The sequence below is a fragment of the Gorilla gorilla genome, chromosome 18 (assembly GCF_029281585.2).
Source record: "Gorilla gorilla gorilla isolate KB3781 chromosome 18, NHGRI_mGorGor1-v2.1_pri, whole genome shotgun sequence".
Taxonomy (NCBI): Eukaryota; Metazoa; Chordata; class Mammalia; order Primates; family Hominidae; genus Gorilla; species Gorilla gorilla.
The window spans coordinates 11,264,255-11,282,102 of NC_073242.2; the positions used below are offsets into that span (position 1 = coordinate 11,264,255).

Genomic DNA, 17,848 nt, shown 5'->3' on the forward strand with positions numbered 1-17,848 from the left:
TTTCTGTGAAAAACTAGAAAGAAAGAACATTAAATATGTCTGCAACTTTATTTTCAACTAGTTTTTTGTACTTTTTCTTAGACCCCAAGTTGAAATGTAGATATTAATTCCCATATCCTCAGGAATTAGACTTTTTTAAAAAAAAAAAAAAGGAAGCAGTGGAATTTCAATTGATCAAATTGAAGTCATTTCCATACTCATAAAACACATTCTGAAATGTCTGAACTAATATTTATTTTTACATCACTATAGAAATTCTTATAAGGCAAGATGTGATTAATACAAGAGAAGAGGGTGTCAGTATGAAATTTCAGAACCGCTAGGGCAATAGGTCTCAGAATTTCATGTTTCTGTCACTCTAAAAATGGGGCCCAGGAATTAAATATGCCTCCCAGGTAATAGAAGTATAACACTTTGAGAAACTCTATTCTAAGATCATCCCGGGGGCTGTAAACCACCTAGCTTCTTCAAGTTGGAACTGAAAGTTCTTAGAAAACATTCTTATCAAGTTTTAGAAAGTTCTGGATTTCAATAGACATACTGGCCTGTCTGTTGAGTTAGTGAGCCTCTGTTTTCCTTAGTGGATATTAAGAACACCTCTGGGCTATTCTTAGGTCGGGCAGAAAATCACACCTCTCTCTTCTCAGCAAACCTCAGAGAGTTCTTACTGTCAAAAATACCTTCCTTCACATTCAAACTTTAATCATTGCCTTTTCTCAAAAACATTTATTAAAAGGACCTTTGGTATTTGGCCCTCTGCTCAAGGACTCAGAGCAAAGGACTACACACCTTACCCTCCTCTGTCTTTCAAAGTTTTTTGTTTCTTTTTGAGACAGAGTCTCACTCTGTCACCCAGGCTGGAGTACACTGGCACCATCTTGGCTCACTGCAACCTCTGACTCCCAGGTTCAAGAGATTCTTATGCCTCAGCCTGATTAGTTGTTACTACTTTGTATTTTTAGTAGAGTCAAGGCTTCACCATGCTGGACAGGCTGCTCTCTGGAAACTCCTAACGTCAAGTAACCTGCCTGCCTTGGCCTCTCAAAGTGGTAGGATTACAGGCATGAGCCACGGTGCCCAACCTGCATGGATTTTTTTTTTTTTTTTTCCGAGAGAGTCTCACACTGTCACCTGGGCTGGAGTGCAATGGTGTGATCTCAGCTCACTGCAACCTCTGCCTCCCAGGTTCAGGTGATTCTCCTGCCTCGGATTCCCAAGTAGCTGGGATTACAGGTGCCCACTATGATGCCTGGCTAATTTTTTGTATTTTTAGTAGAGATGGGGTTTCGCTATGTTGGCCAGGCTGGTCTCAAACTCCTGACCTCGTGATCTGCCTGCCTTGGCCTCCCAAAGTGCTGGGACTACAGGCATGAGCCACTTCACCCAGCCCGCACGGATGCTTTTATGAAGACTTAGCCAGCAGGAGCAGGAAACAATCCCAAAACCCTAAAACGTGACCATTCTCTGGAAATTGTTCCCCTAAATAATGCTCAGCATATATGTAATGTGCTTTCCAATCTGAGAATATTCTTGTATGCTCTTTTTTGTGAGTAAAGATTTCTAAAGGGTCAGGATTCATTTTACGATAAACTCTCCATCCAGAACATTTGGAAAATTACAGGATTCCATTAATCATATATACAGATTATTTGAAAGTTACCTTAGATATCATATATTGATTAAGAATTTTTTACAGTTCCTGAATGCATTAAAATGTAGGCCACAGTAAATCTCTAGGGGATAAAATATCATTTTCTTTGGTTTTTATGAAGCACTTTGGAATTCTCTAGTATCTCGAGGTTATAATTAGGAATGACAATTGTTAGAATATATTGCTGCCAAGAATTTTGTTTATGCAAGCTTTCTAATTTTTGTGAACTTAATGCAGAGGGGTGTGATGGATTATCTAGCAGTGATATATAAAATAAGAAAAAATTGAAATTATTATAGTAGTTCTAAAAAATATTGATGGAGTAGAAAATTAATTACCATGTCATTTTCAAAGGGTTCACTTGTGGCTGGTCAGTAGTTTCCATTCCATTAACTTGCACTGGCAGAAAATCAAAGAAGGGCATAAATCTATTTTCTTATGTGTGGTTTTTAAGTATTTTTATGCATGCCCAAATGACACCTCCTTTACATTTTAAAATACAAAATGAGATTCTTTAACCCATTTGATTTGTGATTCATTTGCAATTATATAAGATGTTGAGTCAAATGTGATAATAATGTTTTTGTGTATTTGTTTTAAGGCTGGAAATTGAATCCAGTTGTGGGTGCAGTCTACAGTCCCGAATTCTATGCAGGTACAGAGTTTCTCTTTGCACGAAGTCTTCTTGGTCTTTTCTAAATGTGCTTTGCCTGCCAAGAATGAATGAGTTTTGTAAAATAACCTGAAGCAAGTGAATTCCTATCCTAACAAGTTCTGAATGATTTCTTTGGGCAAAATCAAGAGTGCTTAAAACAGTTTAAAAATTACAAGAGAATCGTGTAAGTTTCATGGTTGGGGGATCAGCGTGGAGCCACTGCTCCTTAGGACAATTCACATTGATTTTGCCCTAAAAAAAGCATTGTGACTTTGTTCAATAGTGTATTGAACAAATGGAGAGCTGCTCACACCCATTGTATTTCAATGTGCCTGAATGTGTGTTTTAGCCATACATTTCCATTTGGGGTTGGCATTTTCTTTTTCCTGGCAAAGCAGAGAGTCGAGTTGGCTTAATTATTCCAATAATGTGGGAGTGATTTGGAATTGCCAAGGGAAGGCCTATTTCGATAACTAAAAAGTTGTCCGTCTTCGTTCATTAATCAATTTCCCTTAGCAATTCCTTTTCTCTCTACTTTGCCTTCCAGAATACATCTCTCTCCTCACCCCTTCCCTGCCTAAGCACCAATTACCTCTCAACTGGGAAATCTATTCTCTTAGAAATTTTGGGAGAGCATAACCCAGAAGCAGTAGTGGCTGAGATTTCATGTCTCGATGTCCTAGGCTTGGCCCGTCACTACTGCCTGTATGTCTCCTTGCTCTTGCACAAGGCTGCATTGAATACCTAGGACCTTAGTAGGTTTGTCACATGGCTATTTAAAAGAAGTCTTTCTTTGATGTGGCTCTTGCTTTTTAATAAGGAGAAATAAATAATCCGTTGATCTAGAGCCACTCCCTTAGTAACCTCTTGACGGTAAGTCATACCCCTTGCTTTGTTTCTTCCTGGGCTGCCTAACTTTTGTCATTTTCCTAATACTAAACACTGACCCTTGTAGATGAGAAGGGAACACAGAAAACTTAGCTACTCTGGCACAACAACCAGTCTGACAAAATTTAAGTTAAAAATGTGGTAAATCTGGAAAGGCTCAACAGGATAACTGATTCCTGGATTTTATGTAGGTGATGTTTGGAGTTGTTCTTCCTGTATGAGTTTTACCAGGAGCCTGGGTTAAGTCCAGGGATTCTAACACTACAAAATAGCTGTGTTCACTCTTGTGGGGGAAGAGACTTAGCCGTCAGGCTTTCCATGATCATAATGCAAACCCTACCACCTGAGAAGACACCTCTGCTGAGTAAGGAACATGGAAACCATGCCTACACAGCTCAGGTTCAAATTCTGCCTCCCCTACTCACCAGCAGTGTGACTCTGGGCAAGTTACTTAACCTCTCTGTGCCTCAGTTTCCTCATCTATTAAATGGAGATGATAGTAACAAACTCATAGTAATTTATTAGAATTAAATGGGTTAATATATGAAGAGTGGTGTGTAGCCAGCACCGTGTAAACATTCAGTAAACAAAAATGAATATGTTAATCTCTTTGCCAGGAAGGCAAAGTTAGCTGCATATTCTGCTGAATTTTGAGTATGCTATGAGACAAAGAGATTCTTTTCTTCATTGATGAGAGTACTAGTCCTTCAGTTCTCAGTGTGTTCATTTAGGGGGTGTTAATTTCTGGGATCAGGGGCATGGCAGTTTATTCAGGGGACACACAGAACATGGCATGTATTGCTGGGATGCATCTTTGTGCAAAGCTGCAAGGAAATCAAATGCTCCAAATGGTTGAAAAGTCAGACAACAGCTTCCATGTGTCCGCAGCAGGCACTGCCCATGAATGGAGTAGTTAGACTAAAGAAATGTCAGTTTCTGCTTCTATATGCACATATCTGAGTGCATATTTTCAGCCTAATATAGTCCAGTGAAGAACAAGAAGCCTTCTTGTGGGGAGGAAGGGTATGGATGTGAGCGTTGTGGTGGAGAGGGCAAAATGCATTTTTACATTTTTCTGGTCCTGTGCAATGGAGTTGCCAGTCACCCTTGGGTCTATTAAGCAGGAAAATACCTAATATCCCCGTTACTTGTGCTTTCGTAGCCACAAACATATCTGTGGGTGTTGAGGAGGACAATAAGATGAGAGAAACAGTTAAGACTGATTTATAACTATAAGAATAAATTAATCTGCATGACTTCTAGAACATTAGAGCAGCTATTCAGATTAGCCCAGGGCCCAGGCTCAGAAGTTAGATCATTAGGTTAGAGGAAAAGAAAATGTTATAATGTAAGTTAATATTTACTGGATACTTTCTATGGGTCAGCACTGTTCTAAGCACTGTACATAAGTTTAATGTATTTAATGCTCATGGCGATTTTCCAAATGAGGATACCAAAATGCAAAAAGTTGGTATTACTGCTCTGAGATTTCAGCTGGTCAGGAGGAGGCCAGATTTTGAAATCAGGCTTTGATCATCTCAGAAATCGTGTTCTTTACAACCAGTTGATACTGGTGGTTTTTTTTTTTTTGTTTGTTTGTTTTGAGATGGAGTTTTGCTCTGTCTCCCAGGCTGGAGTGCAGTGGCGCGGTCTCAGTTCACTGCAAGCTCCGCCTCCAGGGTTCAAGTGATTCTCCTGCCTCAGCCTCCTGAGTAGCTGGGACTACAGGTATCCGCCACCATGCCCGGCTAATTTTTGTATTTTTAGTGGAGATGGGGTTTCACCCTGTTAGCCAGGATGGTCTCCATCTCCTGACCTCATCATCCGCCCTCCTCGGCCTCCTGAAGTGCTGGGATTACAGGCGTGAGCCACTGCGCCCGGCCCCTTTTTTTTTTTTTTTTTTTTTTTTTGAGGCAGTTTTGCTCTGTTGCCCAGGCTGGAGTGCAGCGGCATGATCTCGACTCTCTGCAACCTCCGCCTCCTGGGTTCATGCAATTCTTCTGCCTTAGCCTCTCGAGTAGCTGGGATTACAGGCGTCCGCCACCATGCCCGGATCATTTTTGTATTTTTTTGTAGAGACAGGGTTTTGCCGTGTTGGCTAGGCTGGTCTTGAACTTCTGACCTCAAGTGATGCGCCCAGCCTGTTTATTTTTTTTTTTAATATTAAAAGTCATGATTCCAATCGACTGTCTCCTATGATCATGCTACTGCTCTGTGTGCAAACCAATGAAATAAAAGAAGAGAGGTAACATAATCATTCTGTATGATTCCAGCTGCCACCACCACCACCATATTCACAAGTGTTACATGAGAAATCTGAGTATCTGTGTTTCATGCTGCCAGTATCCGGATTATCCGGAAAATCCACATGCTTTCCTCTTTTCAGCTGTACGTTTGTATGTAGGTAGACAGAGCTCATAATATTCAGAAATGTGGGGACATGTTGCTGTAATTTTAACACTGCAGAGCAATTCCTTTGAAATATTTGAAGACCTGCAAACTCTGAAAGTCTGGCTGGCATAAATCTGAAGTTTCAGGCACCTGCATCTATGGAATGGACCTCTGCAAAGCGATAGATGCAGAGTGCATTCATTTCCATATCCAGGTATAATTATTACTGTCACGCATCTACAGATCCATGACTGAGAATTTATGGGGCATTTAAAATTTCCCCAGCTATAAAAATAGTCTGAATTTATCTTGCAGTTCTGAGTGTGCCTCAAAGCTGAAATGAAGAGCTTGTCATTGATTTGCTTTGTATTTTTAGTAGGCTGGCTCTGTATCTGCTTAAGATAGAAAGCCAGACTTATTAGTCATTTCTCTATATAAGGTTATGTGTTAATGACATATTTTATAATATTCCCATAGTGTAATTATTTGATTTTCTGAAGCTTATGCAGAATTAACAACCCAGCCTCCAATTGTCTTTCAGAATAAGGCATGAAAAGTTCACATATTTTGTAAATTAAAATCAATATTTTCAATCTCTCCTAAAGGTAATTTTCTTAATTTAGTAGACTTGTCCCTAATATTTATTTTCTCTTTTAATTATAAAATGGCAAGTTATTGACCAGGCGTGGTGGCTCACGCCTGTAATCCCAGTACTTTGAGAGGCCAAGTAGGGTGGTCTCAGGAGTTGGAGACCAGCCTGGCCAACATGGTGAAATCCTGTTTCTACTAAAAATACAAAAGAACTAGCTGGACATAGTGGTGTACCCCTGTAATGCCAGCTACCTGGGAGGCTGAGGCAGAAGAATCACTTGAACCTGGGAGGCGGAGGTTGCAGTGAGCCAAGATTGCACCATTGCACTGCAGCCTGGGTGACAAGAGCAAAACTCTGTCTCAAAAAAAAAAAGGCAAGTTATTGATTTTTGTATGTAATGTTTTGACTCCCCGAGTATGTTTTTATTGCAAACTTGGGTGGGGTGGGTGGCGAGGCAGGAAGAGCCATTGCACTTAATGAGGACCTTTAATTACTATTTGCATTGATAAATTATGACATTCCTTCTCCCTCACACGTGCCTTCCAGAGGAAGCATTGAGAACGTTCTAATGTATTTTGGATGGTTTTTCTTTTCTGAATTCTCATCAAGTCATACTTATAAAAATCTTTCTAAATGCTTATTCCGTGCCAGTCTTCAGAGCAGATACGCATACATCAGCACATCCCATGACATATATTAATATAAACCTTCTCCCAGGAGAGATGGGTAGTTTTCTATAAAGCAAAAACAGCATTGATAATTTCTCCTAAAATCTAATCATCTCCAGAGTCCTTGAGGCTTATTCAAGACAAATGATTGTAAGTCCCCACACACAAATCCAGGTGAGTCATGAAGTCTTTGGCCAATGTGTATGGCCCTTCTTTAGAGTTTAAGTAAAATCAAGGCAGTAAGGAGAAGCAGACTCAGAATATCTGTACCCAGTAGCAGGCCTCATGTTATCTAGTGTAGTTAAAAATAGTGTTTCCAAGAATGTGGAAGAATAGGCCTCAGAGGGGATTCTTACACTTCCTCTGTCATTGTGAGAATTTCCCTTGTCTTCTAATAAAAAAAATACATATTTTTTAAAAGCAGTATCTTCTAGAGATAATCACGATATCCAGCCAATGAAACTGTTGATTTACGGCACCTTTAATCTTCATAAATAAGTAAAGCAAAATCAAAATAAATAACAGAAGGTTACACAAAGTTGTCAGCATGGTGCTGACAAATGGTAAATTTATCTGTTTCTCAATTGCCAGTAAGATACACACTGCAAAGCTCATCCACGTTGTATATCATATCTGCCAACTCATTTCTGTGATTAAATATTCCATCAGCGGGGCTATAAGGCAGCAAAGCTTAACAAGATTCATAAGATGCACCACTTGAACACACATAACTCACTTCCGTGGATGGAGAGCACCCCCCCTGCAAAGGGAAATTGGAATTGAGTTAAATTACTCCATGAGACGTGATCAATAGGGAAAGGCAAAGATCTTCTAACGGAAATGCAGATCTAAGATATAGTTAGGTCCCAGAGATGAGATACATACAATTAAAGTAAAAATAAGGAGATGCAGAGTAAATCAACTTGAAAACCTTGAAGAAAACAAAAACCACCCCTAGGGATACTTATTATTAGTGGAATTTGGGGGGAATAAGGGGATTCTGAATGGATACTCCTGAAAAGAACAATTTCTGGTTTTGAGAGGGAAAAGAAAATGACAGGAACTAAAAATGCACCATGCCTGACTGCAAAGTCACATTTGAAAGGTGTTTAGGTCTTGAAACAAGCTCACCCTAGGGTTACAGGGGGGATCAGATAATATGAGCATCAGAGAACATCACAGACTGTAAAATAGAAATAGAAGAGATTCATGTGATCACCAAAGTCACCTCGATTGATTATATCCATTTCAGAAAGAACCTGGCCACATATCACATGACTTGATGCTGGGCTAGGTGATGGGAAAGTGGATTTGGATCTCAGTATGAAGTTTAAAAATGAAGAGGGTGGTTATAACACTCTTTGATTGCTTATCTCAAAAGGGCAACTGTATTTGACCTCGGATTACCCCTACAAAGGTATTGGTTTTCTGTGGGCTAAAGTGAACCATGATTCATCTCAGACTTGGGTCAAAAGAAGGTCTATGAAGGCTCCCTCACATTTTTTCCTCCCACTTCCACCACCAAGAGTCTATTACAGTTAAGAGAATGACTTTTAGTCATACTTTTAGCTGTACCTCTTTTCAATTCCCTTCCTACAATTTGGATACAATAGCATCTGAGAAAAGTTAAGATTGTCTAGAACCCACCTTTGATCACTGTGGTCCCTGACACAAGTTTGCTCTATTTTATTCAGATTGGCATTGGGCTCAGGGTGATTTGGCTAAAAAAAAGTCCTAGGTATAAAGCATGCCCTGTTTGGGATGAAAGAGCACAGTGTGGGTTTACAAGGTAACTGTTACCATCCAAGCCCTTCAAAGCAGCAAATATTCAGGTGCCCCTCTTGGCTCCAACATTTTCTCATACCCGCCAGGGGGACTAGACTCAAATCAATGGCCATAGGGAGCAGTTCCTCATGAACCAATGACCTTTGGCTCTGGGATGTTTTGCATAGTTTACGCATCTGCCAAATTCAAATGCAGTGCACTTCAGTGAACTGGAACAGGAGAGTCCAGATTTAAGTCCCCGAGCAAAGGATTTTCAGCCTGGAAATGTTCCACTTCAAAGAGTTTATCTTGCACATCTGTTTACCTTTGCCTCCCCTTTTAGTTGTAATTCACTTCGCTTCTCTCCTCTCCTGTCTTATCAGGTTTTATTCCAGCCCTGCCCATATTTGGCCTTAATTTTTATCTGCGTCCTTCTAGATCCCACAGAGGGAATGCAACTCATCTTTGATGAAGCCTGTGGGGTTTTTTGATCTTCAAATAAGATCAGTACTTGCTTATGTGCTAAAAACTGCATTTTTGAAGTAAATTGGTTCTTTTTCTTGTGTGTGGGAAGTCTGTCAAGAACTGCTCCCCCCAAAAGCAGGGGGTGTCAAGATAGTTCTTGTACAAGAAGCCTCATATCCAGGCTATGGGAAGCGAATGAGGTTTGGATATCCGACTCTGGAAAAATTTCACAGGGGAAGTTTTAAGTTACCATTGTCCACAAAGTGAGAAACTCAAACCATCAACAACAGCAAGCCACTTCCAGGTACTTGCTCTGTGCTGAACACCTTGTTTCTCCTCAAATCCTTATGAAAATGCTATCCCATTATTTTCATGATCAAATTATGAAGTCAAGGTTTCTGGGAAAGCTTACCTCATTCGCCAAATCACAGAACTACCATGTGAAAAATTCTGGTTATTATATAAAGGCCTTTTTTCCTAAGTTTCAAGCCCATGTTTTTTCACTGCTTTGCTACACAGCATCCTCAGGAGGTGTAGATGAGGGCATGTCCTCAGTGTCTTCTATTCATGAGGTCACAGAATATAATAATGAATGAAGGCCGGGTGCGGTGGCTCAGGCCTGTAATCCAAGCACTTTGGGAGGCCAAGGCGGGTAGATCACGAGGTCAGGAGATTGAGACCATCCTGGCTAATACGGTGAAACCCCATCTCTACTAAAAATACAAAAAAAAAAGTATCTGGGTGTGGTGGTGGGCACCTGTAGTCCCAGCTACTGGGGAGGCTGAGGCAGGAGAATGGCGTGAACCCGGGAGGCAGAGCTTGCAGTGAGCCGAGATCGTGCCACTGCACTCCAGCCTGGGCAGTAGAGCAAGACTCCATCTCAAAATAATAATAATAATAATAATGAATGAAAACACATTTGCATTTAATATTGTCTGCCACATGCCAGAGTTCATGTTGAGAACTTTACATATATGTACGTAAATTAGAAGTTTTCAGGAGAAGTGTTGTTACCTTCGATTTGCCTGTAAATTAGATCCAGTGAAGTTACGATGCCAGTGCGTGCTGACTGTGAAAGTTAAGGAGTAGGGCCAAAGCTGTTATCTTTGTGACTCCAAAGCTCATTTTCTACCTACAAGCTGCCTCCCACCAATGCTTTAGTTAACCCAAGTCCTAGATTAGTGATTCTTAATATGGAGTGACCTTTCTCTTAGGGGAATTTGGCAATTTCTGGAAACATTTGTTTCATTGTTACATCTTGGGTGGTGGTGGGGGCGGGGATTGGGAAGTGTTGTTCACTGCTGACATCTAGTGGGTGGAGGCCAAGGACGCTTCAAAACACCCTGCAATGCACAAGACATTCCTTGACCACAAATCGTTATCTGGCCCAAAATGTCAATAGTGCTGGGTTTGAGAAATTCTGTCCTCATTGACGCTATTCAAGATGCCACATATTCACGGAATACCTTAACAACTCTCATGCCCCACTGGTTGCTACTGCTAATAATGTATGAACAGCTGCAGTCATCAATGGCAGTCAAAGAATTTGAAGACTTTCATGTAAATGTTTCATCTTTGGAGCATTGTATTGTGATTGTTTACTCCAGAAGGGAAAAGCATAAACTTTGATTTTATACCACACAGCTGTGTTGGGAGTCCCCAAGACCACTCTCAGGCTCCATGATTGATTAGAAGGACTCAGAGTTCAAAAAGGCTGTTACACTCACAGTTAGTTTATTATAACAAAAGGATACAGATGAAAAATTAGCAAAGAGGAAAAGTGCGTGCAGTGAAGTTTAGAAGAAACCTAGCAAAAGCTTCCAGGTGTCCTCTCACCGTGGAGTCACACAGATGTGCTTAATTTTTCCAGAAATGGCATGTGACAGCACAGGCATAGTGTTATCAGTGAAGCTCACCTGAGCCTTAGTGTCCAGTGTTTTTATTAGCGGTTCCTCACATAGGCAAGCTGCACCTGCATGACTGACCAACTCTCAAACCTCAGCCCATGCTATGGAGATGTGAGGAACAGGAATTCACCATAAATAGTTACCATAAACAATTGGATCAAACCTATATGGTGTGGTCCAAGGCCTCAGGCATACAAAAACAATTTTGTTTTTGTTTTTAGGATGGAGTCTCTCATTCTGTCACCTAGGCTGGAATGCAGGGGCGTGATCTTGTTTCACTGCAACCTCTGCCTCCCGGGTAGCTGGGATTACTGGTGCCCACCACCACACCCAGCTAACTTTTGTATTTTTAGTAGAGATGGGCTTTCATCATGTTAGCCAGGCTGGTCTTGAACTCCTGACCTCAAGCAATCCTCCCACCTCGGTCTTCCAAAGTGCTGGGATTACAAGTATGAGCCACCATGGCTGGCGCAAAAATAATTTTATCAGGCAAATAATATTCTAAGGCCTGACATTTTATCTCCCAGGAGCTGGCCAAAGTCCAATCCTAAGGACAAGCTGTTGTGGAAAATGTGCAAGGTTTGAGATAGCCCAGGTCTGCTAGAATCAACCCTTCCCTGCACAACCATTAAAAAAAAAAAAAAGTAAACTTGCAATTTGTAGTTACATCTGTAATGATGGTAGTAGTGAGGATGATGATGGCATAAGAAACATGATACCACTGGGTAGCTTGACTGTAAGAAAACCAAGCCAAATTTAGTTATGAAAGAGAAAAGAATGTACAGCTTGTTAGCTTAAAGCAGGGGTCTGCAAACAACTTATCATTGTAGGCACAGATAGTGTTTTTGACTTCGTAATCCCTATGATCCCTGTTTCAGCTACTGAGTTCTGCCATTGCCATGTAAAAGTAGCCATAGACAATGTGTAAATAAATGGGCACGATTGTTTTCCAATAAAACTAAGGACGTGGAAATTTAGATTTTATACAATTTTCATGTGTCACAAAATGGTTGCTTTTTTTCAAACATCTAAAAATGTGAAAGCCATTCTTAGTTTATGGCCCATACAAAAACATTGTCCCTACTTTGCTGAGCTTGGCTTGAAGAGCTCAGCGGTAATAAAGCCACCAGTTTAAGCCCTTGAGAGTTTTTCTTTTGGTTTTTTAAATTGCACAGTTTTAGCAGTTATATACTACATGAACCCATGACCTTAGCTGGATGGCACTCAGTTGTTTGATGTTCATCAGGGAAGGGCCAAAGAGACAGACCGTGTATTAACACTTAATCCTTGTTTCCATGAATTCACCTTTTATTGCAGAATTATAGTATCAGGCACTAGACACTGTGCTAGGTGCCAAGGTACCAAAACAGACCCAGGCTTTCCCTCTAGAAGTCAACAGGGTAGTAGAAGGATGCAAAACAAACTATCAATGCGTGTATAGTACACAATGATACCTGCTAGAGCCAAAAGAATAACAAGGCTCTCTGCATGAGGAGTCAAAGGGGTGGTGTAAATTGAGTCTTAAAGGGTAAGAGTTCACCTGGTAAGAAAGTGGGTAAAGATCATTGCAGGAGGGAATATGGAGGTGGTTGGTAGGGTCCCAAGTTGTTTCTCAACCTTTATCTTTAGAATCCATTGAGAAAACTTTAAAAAAAAATACACATGCTTGATCTTCACCTGATACCTACTGATGGGAATTTCTGAGCCAAGTTGACGTTTTTTCCAAAGGCTAAGGTATATTGATCTGTTGAGATTAGAGAGTACCTTCTAGAGAAAGGTTGCAAAAGACCTTAACATTTTACATAATGAAATCTGAATTTTGGAATTTATCCTTTCAGTGGTAGGCAGCCATTGAAAGCTCTATTAAAAATAACAATTATAATTAAAAATAAATAAGCAAGACACCTGTTGGTGAGTTAGTACTTGTATCTATATTCACACTGAGTAACAGTCTTATAATTAAGACTTTTATTATTACTAATATGTGTGTTAAGCCCTGTGGTGCTGGGAGACTTAGGAGCAGATTATCAACTATTCAGCAACCCTGGAGATTGGGTTCTTAATTACTAATCTAGTGTCTAGGACAAAGGCTATTGTGAAACTTATTTCCTGGTTTTCTCTAAATCTTTTAAGAAAGTAAATTACCAGCGATTTCAAACGCAAGGTGACAAGTTTTTTTTTTTAATGTTTTAACTTGTTATCATTAGATTATAAACTCTTTAGTTTGAAAGACTTTTTGCTTCCCACTTTCATTGTTCTTTTCAAAATTTATTGTTCTTATTCCCCCAACCAATTAAGTTGGTGTATAAATAGAAATAAATTCACCCAATAGTGTTTAATACCCTTTCTGTTAATTACATGTAGATACTCATTCTCTTCATATAAAACAGAGCTGTCCTGTTGTCTTTTGAAAATGTAGTTTTGAAGAACCAACTGACAAATGGCAAAACCCTACTTTGAGTAACTTCATCAATGACAGTTAATGCATTTCTAGAACTTCCATGGAATTGTTATAACACATTACAGTCAACATATTGGTTTATGAAAAATTAATAAAGCCAGTGGAAAGTGGAATTCCGCATCTGCATTAGCTATTTACACCAAAAGAATCAGCCAGAATTAATTATGCCGTATGCTACATTCTAATGAGTTTTTCATTAAACTGTATACCATTATGTAAACTAAACAAGGATTATTCAAAGAATAATGCCAACGGCTGTTATTTTGTTGAGAGATTAAATTAGTTAATGGGTTATACATTTAAATCTGACGCAAAGGTTAATCAATGCACACTTATTGTATTAAACCCAGTATCATTTTAAAACACAAACACCCCAATATCACTGATATTTCCTCTGGAGAAAAAAAAAACTATTTGTATGATTCTAGTGTTTGTTTGATGTGAATGTGGTATTGTAAAGATTGAAATCCACCCTATTAGTTCTCTTTCATTTTTGAAAATGATTTTCACTAGCTGAAATATTATGTTTGTTTTTAGCCATAGCAGGGGAAGGGGCAGTGTGTGCGAGTATGTGTGTGTATGTTGTGGCAGGCATAGACAACTTCATCCAGTCACTCTTTGAGAGATTGAAAGGTGACGTGTATTTTCTACTCTCACCAAAAAAGTCAGGTTAAAATTTTAAGCCTAATCTGAGAAGGCTTAGGAAGGCAATTCAAGATGAAGAATCTCATCCTCATTCCAGAAATAGAGTCCCTCCTAAATAGTTCGGTAATAGTACATGAAATATGAAAGAAGTGACAATAGAGAAGCCTGTCTAGACAGCTTTTTAGGCTCTTACGGCATCTTAGAGGCTCTTATTCCCAAGAAGATAAGAAGAGAGTATAGAAGACCTTCTAGGTTCTTTGCACAGACTTGTAAATTCCACTGTTTTCAGTTGAATGACAGTTTCTAATTTTTTTTTTCCTAATCAGAGATTGCAAACTAAAATGTTTTTAGGAACAAGCTATGAGATAAATAAGTGAAATGTGCCAAATTGGAGGAGCTATGTCTCAATTATAGCAAGTAGTGGCTTCTCACCTTTGCCTACAGTGGCTCTGCCGGACAGAAATCCTAGCCCAGACACCCATGGTCTGTCCCCTGACTTCCCACTAGAAGCTAGACATATCTTATCACATTAAAACTCCCAAGTGTAAGTGCTTGCAATTCATTTAATACTAAAATATTTGACATTAACTGTTATGTTTAGCATTATGTTTAGTGGCCAAACAAAATAGTTCAATAGCTATAAATTTGCTATTTCCTTTCTGAAAACCAAAATAAGTCCTCAGAGCATCATTGTTTTAGATACCCAATAATAATTGCTATTTCCATGATTATGATTGATTCACTTACTGATTACTATTTGACACACACTTTCATGCCATAGTTCTAATCCTCACAGTAATATTCGATCAAGTACACATTTTTATCTCTATTTGACAGATGTAACCACTGAGGCTCAGAGAAGTACAGAGTTTTACCCAAAGTCAACTCAACTTCCAGTCAGCAAGATCAGGAAACAAAACAAAGTTAAAAGTTTCAAAGCCTATACTTTTTCAATGACACTACAGAAATCTCAAACATTCACTATTTCTCCTCTGCATTTGCCTCCTCTATGTCTTATTTCAATCTTGCAAGTAGGATTTTTCTTATCTGTAGAAGATACATTCTGCTCAAAGGCTTCCTTGGTTGGATTTAAAACCCTATCACAGATTCTTAAACATGATCAGGAGGTTCTAGCTAACATCTTTAGCCAGGAAGAGTCAGGTGTTTCCTGCCAGATGGCAGCTTCAGAATTCTTAGATGTGGCTTTGTTGTAATGGGGGTAATGGATATTGATCATTCTCATGCTGAAGGATATGTTTTTATCAACTCACGACCAAGTATCACCATTGATAAACAGGTGTAGCTTTGAGAGAGAGTGTCTGAGCTTTGGAGTCAGACAAAACTGACTTATAGTTCAGTTTTATTATACTTTTTCTCTGAGCTTTCATTTCCTCTTGGGTTTGATAAGAAAAAGACGTGCATGTGGAGTACATCTTGTATAGCACCTGAAACCTAGGGCCACCTTAATGGGCACTGTCAATATTAGCTGTACATGAGGTTCCTATGTAGTCCCTAGCAATTTACTGTTGTCAGCACCATCTGCATCCCCTGGAAGCCTATGAGAAACGCAGAGTCTCAGGCCCCGCCCCAGACCCCCTAGATAAGAATCTGCATTTAGAAGAGTCCCAGGTGATTCAGAGCATAGTAGAGTTTGAGAAGCAAGGCCCTAGTAGTCTTATCATCTATGTATTGACACCTATAACTTTGAAGGACAAACATCTTGCAAGATAAAACTTATTTTCATTGTTTTTGTTGTGGCTGAATTGATAGACCTCCACAAATACTCTACGGAATAACTTTTTGAATTTTTTTTTTTCTTTTTTGAGATGGAGTCTCCATCACCCAGGCTGAAGTGCAGTGGTGCAAGCTCAGTTCATTGCAACCTCTGCCTCGCGGGTTCAAGCAATTCTTGTGCCTCAGCCCCCCAGGTAGCTGGGGTTACAGGCATATGCCACCACGCCTGGCTAATTATTTTTTTGTTGTTGTTAGAGACGGGTTTTGCCATGTTCGCCAGGCTGGTCTTGAACTCCTGGCCTCAAGTGATCTGCCTGCCTTGGCTTTCCAAAGTGCTGGGATTACAGGCAGGGTCACCACACCTGGCCTAATTGTTTTATTGTTTTGAAAAACAATGAATCCAGAAGAAATTTTGAGCAAATATTTTTAAAAGCCTGTGTTTGAAAAAAGTTTGTTTTGAACAAAAATGAAATAAAATTAATTTTTTGGCAAGCATTGATCAAATGATAGCCTCTGAAATACTTAGTGCCAGCTCCCTGGGGAAGGGCTAATGGTGTACTGAGAGACAGTTACTGTTAGTATTTTTCCAAGCAGTAAAGGGATCTTAGAACACTGATCAGCAAACTTTGTCTGTAAAGGGCCAGACAGTAAATACTTTAGCCTCTGCAGGCCATAAGGTCTCTGTGCAATTACTCAGCCCTGTCATTTTAGCAGAAAAGCAGCCATACACAAAAATGAATAGATGTAGCTGTCTTCCATTGGAACTTTACTTATTAGATACTGAAACTTGAGTTTCATGCAATTTTCACTGGTCAAATGTTACTGTGATTTTTGTCAACCATTTAAAATCGTAGAAAGCATTCCTAGCTCACAGACCATATAAAAATAGGTGGGGGCTCGGGGGAGGGGAGCAGTTGGATTTGGCCAGAAGTCTGTAGTTGGTCAGCACTTGATTTAGAAGATGATTGTTAGAACCATGGGTCCAGGAATCTGGTTGGTATGACTTGCAGTTTCAGCATCACAAGATCTGTGTCACCTCGGGCAACCCATTTAATATCCTCATCTATTAAATGGGTATAAAAATAGTGTCTGTCCTACAGGGTCGTTAAGAGTAAATGATAATCCAAGTTAAAGTTGACCAGGATACCCAGTGATTCTCAGGTATTCAGTAAAACACTTTGGGAACTCTTATTGTTAGGTTTATTGTATTAAGTTAAATATTTTCTGTCAATGCCACTATTAGCCTACATTTTGGCTGCAGGAGATTAAGCGAACAGTTGGAGTGAGTCATTAAAATTTTCAAACAATAAATAGTCAAGGAACAAATTCTTCTTTGTATTATTCTTGTGACTTTTCCAAAAAGTCTCAAGTTATGTCAAAATAAAAAGCAGAAAGAAAACAAACAAGAAGGGGTGTATTTCTTTTTGAATATTATGAAAACCAAAGCTTATAAAAATAAATTGGAGTGAGGGATTATTTACACTATAGACAGATTCGCTTCAGGGCCCCTTTAAATATGGAAATCCCTTGGTACAATTAAAACATGATTTGATTTATAGGAAGTAAACATACAGAGCAACATTTTTTCTGCGACATCTGTGCCCAAATGGAAATATCCCTATACTTAATACTCTACCATAACCCTTCAGAGAAGCTCATCTTTCAGGCTGGTGTAAAAGCATTAGGGATTAACTGTGAAAATATTCTTACATGGATTAGCTCAATGCTAGTCTGGTGTTCAAAAATGTGTGACTGTAAAAGTATCCACAGTCCATTGGGGCTTTGGGTAAATTTTGGAACAATCTGTCAATTGAAAGCAGTCACCTCCATTGCTAGGTACCTCATGGCAACCTCTTTGGCTTCTAAGTCCAAGAGAAATTTGAGGCTTATGGGTCACTTTGTAGGGGACCCTCATTATAAGGTAGGAAGGTGTAGTAGTTGGCTAGTGCTGCCATAGCAAAGTATCACAGACTGGATGGCTTAACCAGCAGTCCCCAACCATTTTGGCACCCGGGTTGGGTTTTGTG

General features: G+C 39.5%; 1 protein-coding gene across 33 annotated transcripts in view; it reads left to right on the plus strand.

The window, feature by feature from the left end:
* RBFOX1 (RNA binding fox-1 homolog 1) overlaps positions 1 to 17,848 on the plus strand; it is a 2,483,553-nt gene that overhangs the window by 2,375,549 nt on the left and 90,156 nt on the right. For all 33 annotated transcript variants that reach the window (XM_063699486.1, XM_019012245.4, XM_019012254.4 and 30 more), the window contains one exon: positions 2,253 to 2,306. In XM_063699486.1, coding sequence (XP_063555556.1) covers positions 2,253 to 2,306 — 54 coding nt within the window. The remainder of the gene's footprint in view (positions 1 to 2,252; positions 2,307 to 17,848) is intronic.